Source organism: Aegilops tauschii, chromosome 7, assembly GCF_002575655.3.
Source record: "Aegilops tauschii subsp. strangulata cultivar AL8/78 chromosome 7, Aet v6.0, whole genome shotgun sequence".
NCBI classification, from domain to species: domain Eukaryota; kingdom Viridiplantae; phylum Streptophyta; class Magnoliopsida; order Poales; family Poaceae; genus Aegilops; species Aegilops tauschii.
In genome coordinates, this window is record NC_053041.3 from 563,769,262 (window position 1) to 563,778,903 (window position 9,642).

The 9,642-nt window shown below is 43.9% G+C and overlaps 1 protein-coding gene across 1 annotated transcript; it reads right to left on the bottom strand.

Annotated features, from left to right (window-relative positions):
- Positions 1-3,870: 3,870 nt before the first annotated feature.
- LOC109754142 (nuclear pore complex protein NUP50B) lies at positions 3,871-8,255 on the bottom strand. The gene is made up of 2 exons (XM_020313070.4): positions 7,934-8,255; positions 3,871-5,657 (listed from the first exon to the last, which is right to left on the bottom strand). The coding sequence occupies exon 2, from the start codon at positions 5,637-5,639 to the stop codon at positions 4,191-4,193; it is 1,449 nt and encodes a 482-aa protein (XP_020168659.1). The 5' UTR covers positions 5,640-5,657; positions 7,934-8,255; the 3' UTR covers positions 3,871-4,190.
- Positions 8,256-9,642: the final 1,387 nt, after the last annotated feature.

A 9,642-nucleotide genomic window follows, 5' to 3' on the forward strand; every position in this document is an offset into this window, starting at 1 on the left:
CTTGAGATGCCCTACATCCCGCCTTTGTGGAAAGTACTGATGGTTTCCTTTTATGCGGGCTAGGATTTGTGTGATAGCACGTATATTGTGCCGCATGTTGAGAGATACGGTGAGGAGATGTGTTAAAAGGCTATGAGGCGTATTGAGCATACTGATCGGAAGGCCCCTTCCTCCTCTTATATAGATGGACAAGGGAAAAATGTTACGTGGGCACGAGTCGCTTTATATGGATCTACTAAATATACATGTCTTGTACCAAATTCACAAGTTAAAGACTACCTCTTCTAAAGGTCACCCCCACCTCCTCTTATGATAAGTGCCTTACTACATCAATGCATGTGTGACACTTGTGGTAACCTGAGTGTTTTATGTCTTTTTCGTTCATTTGTATTTTCGATACGTTTTGCTTCACGCGAGGTAACAAAGAAAAAAGTAAAGTAAAAACACGAAAACCTACGCCCCCTCCCCCCCCTCCCAAAAAAACAAAACGAACCGAAAACCCTCAAAACATGTGCGGAAAGCACTCAGCGTGCGACACGTGGCGTGGCTAGGCACACCACACATATGCGCATGGACCGCTCCCCAGTGTCCGCCCAAGGTCCCCGCAAAGGGATACCCTCCAGTCAGTCGCTCTTGTATTGTACTTCAAGTGGAGACACCCCATATACATAGTGGGTTTGGAGTCACAAGCCTGGGCCACCTCGCGGTGGGCTTTGAGTCACAAAGCTTACTATGATATGTTTTTTAAAGCATCTCCAATAGATGATGTATATTTTGGTGCTCCAAACCGGTGATGGTCCAAATTTGGAGCATCAAAAAGTGCTTTTTACATCTCCGAAAAAGGCTCAACTCCAACAGATGGTCTAAAACAGAGATGTAAAAAAAGAGCAACTCCAAAAGATGGTCCAAAACGAAGATGTAAACCTTCATGAAACGTCTTATCCACTGTTCTTTTCGCATGGGGTTAACAGGAATGTCCATCAAGTGATAGAAGTTGTAATCTAAATTCTTTCCACGCTTGTTCTCAATGATCATATTATGCATAATCACGCAAGCAGTCATGATGTACCAAAGGATCTTTTGATCCTCGAATCTAGATGGTCCTCGCACAATAGCAAATTGAGATTGCAAAATCCCAAAAGCCCTCTCAACGTCTTTTCTAGCGGCCGCTTGTGCATTCTCAAAGACGAGTTCTTTCTTACCTTCGGGTTTTGCAACCGGCTTGACAAATGTACTCCACCTTGGGTAGATCCCATCTGCAAGATAGTACCCATAGTTGTATGTGCGGCCATTTGCTTCGATGGTCACTAGTGGTGCTTCTCCACTTGCTAACTTGGCAAACAGAGGTGACGATCGAGCATGTTGATGTCGTTGCAAGATCCAGGCATCCCAAAATATGCATGCCAAATCCATGTTTCATGATCAACAACTGCCTCAAGAATGATAGTGGCACCCTTCCCACGACCCTTGAATTGTCCATGCCATGCCTTTGGGCAGTTTTTCCATTTCCAATGCATGCAATCAACAGACCCGAGCATACCTAAAAACAGTCGAGCTTTGTTCATCTCCAAAAGCTTCTGAGTGTCCTGAGCATTGGGTGCTCTCAAGTACTGTGGACCAAACACTTCTACCATAGTCACTGCAAATTGCTTGACATAGAAAATAGAAGTGCTCTCTGCCATCGCCAAGTTGTCATCAATGTAATCTGCTGGAACACCATATGCCATCATGCGCAAAGCGGTAGTGACCTTCTGTTCAATGGTATGGCCAGGCAACCCGGCACAGTTCCTTCTCTGCTCGAAGGTTGGATTATGCCGCTTCACAGAATTGCAAATGTGGATGAACAAGTCTTTCGACATTCTGAAACGGCGTCAAAAGTATTTCTTCAGGAAAACAGGTGGTGATCCAAAGTAGTTGCGCATCAACCGTTTGTGTGCATCAATCTGTTCTCTCCGAACGAACGCTCGAACATAGACGGAACCACTGTGCTTCGGTTTCTTCCCCTTGTGCATGGCCACTAGCATAGCAATGTCCTCTTCTTCATGCAAATCAAATTCCTCGTCCGACGATGAATCGTCTACGAATGAGGAGTCAACCGAGCTCATCTACAATGCAGATAACCACCGTCAAACATACTACCAATCCCAATTGAAATCATCAACTTTCGTCGTTTTTTTTACCTTGGGGAATTCTGTTGAACACCTTGTGCGCGGGGTGGAAGAAGATGGCCGCCGGTTGGATTGGTCGCTGCTGCGGACGGCGGTGCAGAGGAGAAGGGAGCTCCACAGCCGGCGGAGAGGAGCTATACGGGCTGCCGGACCGCCGGAGTCGGCGAATCCAGCCGCGGCTGCTTCCCGAAACGGCGGCGCTGGGGCGGTTGCGACACGCCCTCCGGCGGGGGGAGGGGCAACACGGGCTAGGGCGGCGGCGATGGCGGCGACGGCGATTTGGGCGGTGCCGGCGGCGATTTCCGACGGCTGGTGCTCGGGCGGGTGGGCGGGAAGACAAATGAACCGGAGGTTGGTCGTTTCGCGGGTGGCCGCGGTTTTACATCACTTGTATCTCGTGATGTAAATTTGCATCACGAAGTTTTCAATTTTACATCTTCGGGAGGCGGTGATGTAATTTTTTTTACATATGGACCATCTGTTGGAGCAGCGTTTTCTGCTGTCAAAGATCCAAAAGTTAGGTATTTTAACATATAAACCGTCTATTGGAGATGCTCGATCTCGTTTAACCTCCAATTAAGTATGCAAGGTGAAACAACAATAGAAGAAAATCAGGGCTATTGTTTCTTGTGGTACGTCAAGGAAATTGCCCACAAAATTGGAAAATATTACCCACCAGTGTCAGCTATAGGTGATAAAAAATGTTTCACACAGGAAAATCCTCCGCCTGAACCGGCCCATGCAGTAGGGACCTCATACTGCGCTCTGCATGCTGGGAGAAGATGCATCGCGCCTGTTTAGGCCAGCCCATATCTGGGCTGCATGTTTTTTTAATTTCATTTTTTTTCTTTTTCCTTTTTTCCGTCTAATTTTTTCTACTTTAAATAATTTCGAACATAAAAAAGTTCTAAAATTTTCTAAAAATGGGAATTTTTAAATAAAATATTCAATAAATCATAAAATAATTGTGGATTCAAAAACTGTACGAAATTTTGAAAACAAATGTTCGGGAAATCAAAAATGTGCATTATTTTTTCAAAGAGTTTGTGTATTGAAAACAATTAATGAAATTGAACAAAATTTCACCAATTCAAAAAATGTCCATGAATGGAAAAATATACTACAAAATTAAAAACTGTTCGTGACTTACAAAATAAATTATTCATTCATAAAATGTTTGCTGATTCAAAAAATGATTGTGCATTTCAAAAAATGTTCATTAAATAAAAAAATTGTTAAATCAAAAAAAATGTACGTGAATTTCGAAAATAGTTCCTCCAATTTCCAAACAATGTTCTTCCATTCTAGAAAACTTCACCGACTCAAGTAAACTGTAAAAAAATGACAATATTTTTTAAAAATGTTTGCAAATAGTATAAAATTTTCATGAATTCGAAAATATTATTGGTTTTAAAAAATGTTCAAAAATTTATAAAAGTGTTCATGAATTTGAAAAATATTCACGATTTCAAACATCTTCACGAGTTTAAAAAAAAGTTCATGATTTCACGAAATTGAGAGTGACAGTGTATCTCAGTGATGCAGCAAAATGTGATCATGGCCATTGAAAATTATGATTTTTATAGCCCTTTCGCTAGTCTTCTACAAAAGGGATATGTGAGGAAATGAACGGACATTTATCGGGCAAGAAACCTGCTGCAATACACAGAGCTCAACGCATACACCACTGACGAATGACTCATTTCCAGACATTACTGATTACTGAATATAGCTCAGATCGGTGCCCATAATTAATAGTCTCCCTCGTCTCTCCAGTTAAGCTAAAATTGTGACTCAACAATTAAATGTTCAACAGACCACCCACCGTTCCAAAACGGCAGCAGGAAACCAAGTAACCGCGTGCATGCAAAATGTATCTTAAGGCATCACGACATGGGGATACAGAATACAGAAAATGGTGCACTTTAGACTCCGAATGAACGAGGACAACTTCAGCCAGCCCCTCTCCCCCCTCCAAACCCGCATACACATCATCGAAACACGCAACCAGGGCGGTCTCTTTCAGTCATCAGACACCTTGGGGGAGCTCTCAGGCGTCTTGGGCATCGCGTCCGAGGCCTTCTTCGCCTTGTGCGCCTCCACCGCGGCTTTGAAATCATCCCTGACGCCAGTGTCCTTGAACTTGAGGGCGAACGTGGTGAGCCTGCCCGGCGAGTCGCCGGTGCTGTTGATGCAGGCGAACGTCACGCCCTTCTTCTCCATGTCCTTCAGCGACATGTCATCGTACAGGCTCGCGTTCAGGACCAGCCGGTAGTTGCCCTTGGCCCTCATGACGAGCCGGGACCTCTCGCCGCCGGACACTGGGATGTTCAGCTTTAGCTCCCCTTTTCCTCTTTCTTTCCAGCCCCCGTCGAGGTACTCGTACATTGCAGAGTCCGCGGTGAACACGGCCATCTCGTTCTCTTCGCCTGTCTCCACTGGGCCCTCTGGCATGATGAATTTCTTTGGTGCTTCTGCTGCAGCGACAAGCGATGGAACAGAACTCCCGTTGTTGTTCGTACCACCGATATTGAAAGAAGGGAAGGATGCGCTGTCGTTCTTTAGCCCAAATAGGGGAGCATTTGTGCTTTCTTTAGAAGCTGAGCCAAAGGAAAATGACGAGGCTGAAAACCCAGTTCCAGCCAGTCCTGTGAAGGCGTTATGACCACTTGACACATTCATAAAAGAGAACAGAGGTGTTGGTGATACATCCTTGGTCCCTGATTCAGATTCATCTTTCTTCTCAGCACCGTCCTTGCTGCTTTTATCTTCATCTCCACCTTCATTCACTTCATCCTTGGTCCCTGATTCAGATTCATCTTTCTTCTCAGCGCCGTCCTTGCTGCTTTTATCTTCATCTCCACCTTCATTCACTTTAGCAGCTTCATCTTCTGTTTTACCCTCGATTCCAGATGTCTTGCTGCTATCTACCTTGGGTTCTCCAACCAGCACTTTATCCTCACCAGTTCCAACCTCCGTGCTGCCTGCCTTGTTATCAGTTTCAGTAAGCGAAGAGTGTGCTTCCATTGGCGCATTCGACTTGTTTTCTGCATTTGACTCATTCAGGCCCGATTCATCCTTTTGAATCTCTGCTACCTCATTAGAATCTGCATTCTTGTCAACATCTTTCCCACTTCCATTGCTGGCCTCATCAGCTTTCTCAATTGAGCCCCTTACATTTGACGTTGTGACATCAGACGGTGGAGGTTTTGAGACAGGAATACTTGCTTGAACACTGGAATCACTTGTGGTAAACTTAATTGCAGAGAAAGGATTAGAAGAAGGAGCTGACGACGGCTGCTGGCGCCGAACCTTCACAATTTTTCGGGTTGCCATCACTTCCTCACTAGCTTTCTTAAATGTTCCTCCCTCTTGCTCCGGTGAGTCATCATCAAGCTCAGGATTGTCCTTGTTGATTTGTTTATCTGCAACCCTCTTCCGAGAGGTTTGAGCATGTTCCTCATCCGCCATCTTAGGAGCTTTGAGTACCTGGATATGAAAACATCAGAACAAACTAAGCAAACAGTAATAAACAACTTCATACAAGTGATCTTCCAATCATCATAGGGCATAGCAGAGTTTAGACACACAAATTTGACTATGCAGGCTCCATTTTTTGTAGTATACCAAGCCCATTCACAGAATTAACTTCAAATAAACCAGGAAAATTGAAAGGCATACACAAAAATAACGGCAAAGTAGGGAAAATGTAACCAAGAGAAGACAACAGGCATACACAAAATGGAAAACCATAATGTAGGCAATGTTACCCAAAGTGCAAAGATGAATGTGTAATCTCATATCATGTATTATGGTACTTGGACCTGTGACTAAGAAACAAGCATAACGGCAGTTTCCCAACTTCACGTAGAAACTGTAAGAGCATCTCAGATGGGATCCCAATCCCACCAGCATTGCTGCTTTCTGTCTACAACCATCCTCAGCAGTGGAGTATCTATATTATTTCTGGGTAAAATTTTGTTTGATGCTTGAGCAACAAAGATAAAATACAGGTCAAACTAAAATTTTAGCTTCTTGTCTGCAGTTTGGTTTTGGCTCAACTGTTTCAAAGATCAAAGGGTTTACAGCCAATATGTTGTTAGTTAACTTGTAAAGATTGCTCTTATATGTTGTTAAAATCCACAATATGCCTAGGTGTGTGAATTACATAGAATTATTTCAATGCTATGACATTAATGCGAATTTGTGATAACATTTCTCTTTTACCATAGCTATGCAACCCTGGCATGCATAGTTCCTTCCGTCCAATTACCTGACATCTGGGAACAGAACCAGCATGGTGTGGGACATTCAACTGCGGATATTCTCTGTGTGCTAGGTAAGATGTAGCAACAGTGAGCTCATCATTGCCGGATGACAATGACTACGAATCCAAGATAAATTGCACTACGGTGACACATTGCGATGTGGTGGAACAACAACCAAGAAGCGAATGGCTTTGCATATATAGAACAGACAAAAATATCGCCATTAGACTAGCGCCAACAAATACAACCATTACAAATACATTTTTATTTAAAGGATATCAATTAAATGTGGGAGGGTGGAATATAGGTAGTGGAAAATTGAGTTGGGAGTCAGTTGGAGCACGAAGAGATATGGAGGTGGAAATGTTTAGAGACGCCCGCATACTACACAATATTCATGAAAGAAAGAATATGTCGCCTCTAATAATAATATATCAAATGGTAAGCTCTGTGTTTGCGGAAAAAAAATATTCTCCTGCATCACGATGTTGGCATAGTACTAACATACCACGGGCAAGGTAACTCCTCCTAGAACTAGAAGCTTGCATGTTATATACGCAAAATTATGCTTACACATGTACTCCCTCCGTTCGGAATTACTTGTCATAAAAATGGATGTATTTACAACTAAAATACATCTAGATACATTCATTTCTTGGACGAGTAATTCCGAACGGAGGGAGTAGGTGGTATTTTAACATCTAAAGCAGGAGAATTTGTATATATGATCGATGAGAAATATTTTACTAAAAGGTACAAATCAAATCCAGCCTACACAAATATATATACTAATGCATGGAAACTCCTAGTCCTAATAGCTCCGAAGCTGCAGTGGTCCAAGGAGAACTTTATCTTTTGGACATTGAAAGAAGTTTAACAAATTACACATATGAATATTGCAATATTATGTGGAAGGACATTTGTTTTCTTAGAAAAAGATACATCTCTGTAAGCTGTGCGAAAAATAAGTAGATCGAAGCACTAGTTTTCCTTGTGTTTGTTTGCACATGGTAGAGGCGAAAATATTTGTTTTCCGAAATTTTGAGAATCCATAGTGTATTCCCACATGTACAAGTGGGAATTCTCAGGTTTTTTCTTTTTTTACTTAAAGTTAAAATGCTTCTGAAGCTTTTGGGTGAAAAAGAACGAAGCTCCCTGCAGCTCAGGAGCCAACTGTCTACTGTCCTGATGTGGTGGACAAGGAGCGCATCGCGCGGATGGCTTGGAGTCAGGATGCTTGGGGAATGACTCTCACCACCGCATCGATCCAAGCCATCTCCTGGTGCACGCGCATCAAGACGAATCCTTTCCGTCGGGCACAAGAGGCCCACTATTCCCCCAAAAAATTCAGCTGTGTATGACAAACAATTTCTGCAAATCTAACCGCCCGCGCATGCTGTTCTTGTTTCATCCATACACACACCACAACAGAACACGCACACATACATGAATCAAGCAGCAAACATACATCCACAGGCAATTTAACGGAACTTTTACCTCGGAGACAAGCTCGGCGGCGACTGGGCGTCGGGGCGAGCTTGGGCCGCGACCTGGGCTCCCGCGGCGGAGGAATTGGGCTGAGATGTGGTCCGACGGAGGAAGGGCTCGGGAGTGGCTGGGGTCGACGGAGGTGGGGGAGGGGGGTGGGGAGTGGGCGGTGGTGGCGGCGGCGGCGCAAACCCTAGCACCGGTCTCTGCTCGCCATGTCGCCCGCGGCGGTGGGAAGGAGCAGAAGAAAAGAAAACGCTTCAGGGGTGCGAGGGGAGGAGAGAAACAGGAGTGAAGTGTTCAGTTTGCGCTGTGCCCAGTGCCCCCTCCACGCGACCAACCCCGATGCAGGCCACGTGAAGGCCGCCGTACTGGGACGCCAGGGATTTTTTTTTTTTGAGATAATGGGCAGCCTCATTCATACATTTCAGAACTGTTCAGTACAAACTATAGTCCTGATACCCGTAAAAAAAAAAACTATAGTCCTGATAACTTCAGGAGATACATTAAACCAGTATGACCCTTCATCATGTTCAGCAGACTTTGCTAGAACATGAGCTGCCTCATTACAACATCGACTAACATGAGTAAAACAACAGGATAAGAACCTGTCATTCACTTTGCTCTTAATTTTGCTGATCAAACTGGCATAATCTGTCTCCACACAAATTTTCTAGAAACCGGAATCTTCAGCAAAAATCAACGCATGGCGCATTGCAATAGCTTCACCGAGCTCCGGATTATCAACATGATTAACAAACCCTCTGCTTGCTGCTAGCACCAGACCTAGATGATTTCGGATCACAACACCAATGCCCATGCGTTTAGTCTGGGCAAAAATTGCAGCATCAACATTGACCTTGACCGACTCGGCCGGCGGCGGAGACCACTTCGGGATTGACACCTGGTGCTCACGCCTATTGGAGCCAATCGACCTGAAATTGTACAATAAGATAAAATGAACATAAGCTTTGATCTTGCCCGCCACACATGAAGGATGATCCATTTTTTCACCATTTCTTATGTTGTTCCTGTTCTCCCATATATGCCAAATCGCCACGGCAAGGATCAGTGCATGTAAATCTGAGGCACTAGCAATCCAATACAGAAGCCATTGTTGTATATGGACAAAGCTTTTCAGTTTTAAAGACAAATCAAATGACTTTTTAAGCTCTGCCCAGGTTTCTTTAACATAATGGCACAAAAGGAAGCAGTGTTCCACGGTCTCAAACTTGTTACAATATATGCAATCATACCTTGTTGAAATTGACCGTTTGTGGAGCTGATCACCCGTGGGAAGGCAATTGTGAGCAATTCTCCATAGTGCTATCTTCATTTTATCTCGACACTGAATTATCCACAGATTCTTCCACAACTTCTGCATAACATCTTGATTCAAGGAAGATCCACTACCGGCAGAGCTTCGATTGATCCAGAACAAATTTGTACTTGCAAGATTGTAGCCCGACCTCACTGTATAAATTCCAGTCTTGGTATGTGGCCAGGAGGCGAAGTCGCTGCACCCTTCAGAGCTTACGGGAATTTTAAGAATTCTTTCTGCAATGCCATGATCAAAGAGTTCTCTAACAGTATCTTCTTTCCAAGTGGAACCATTACTAGAGATTAGAGTGCTCACTGTTTGGCTATCTTCTACAGGAATTAATGTTTGCATTGTCCCGTGTATGGTGTCCCGGATGATAGAAATTTGTTTTTGGTCT

Bases quoted from the DNA above. Each gene is read 5' to 3' on its own strand.
- LOC109754142 (XM_020313070.4), bottom strand. From the start codon at position 5,639: ATGGCGGATGAGGAACATGCTCAAACCTCTCGGAAGAGGGTTGCAGAT.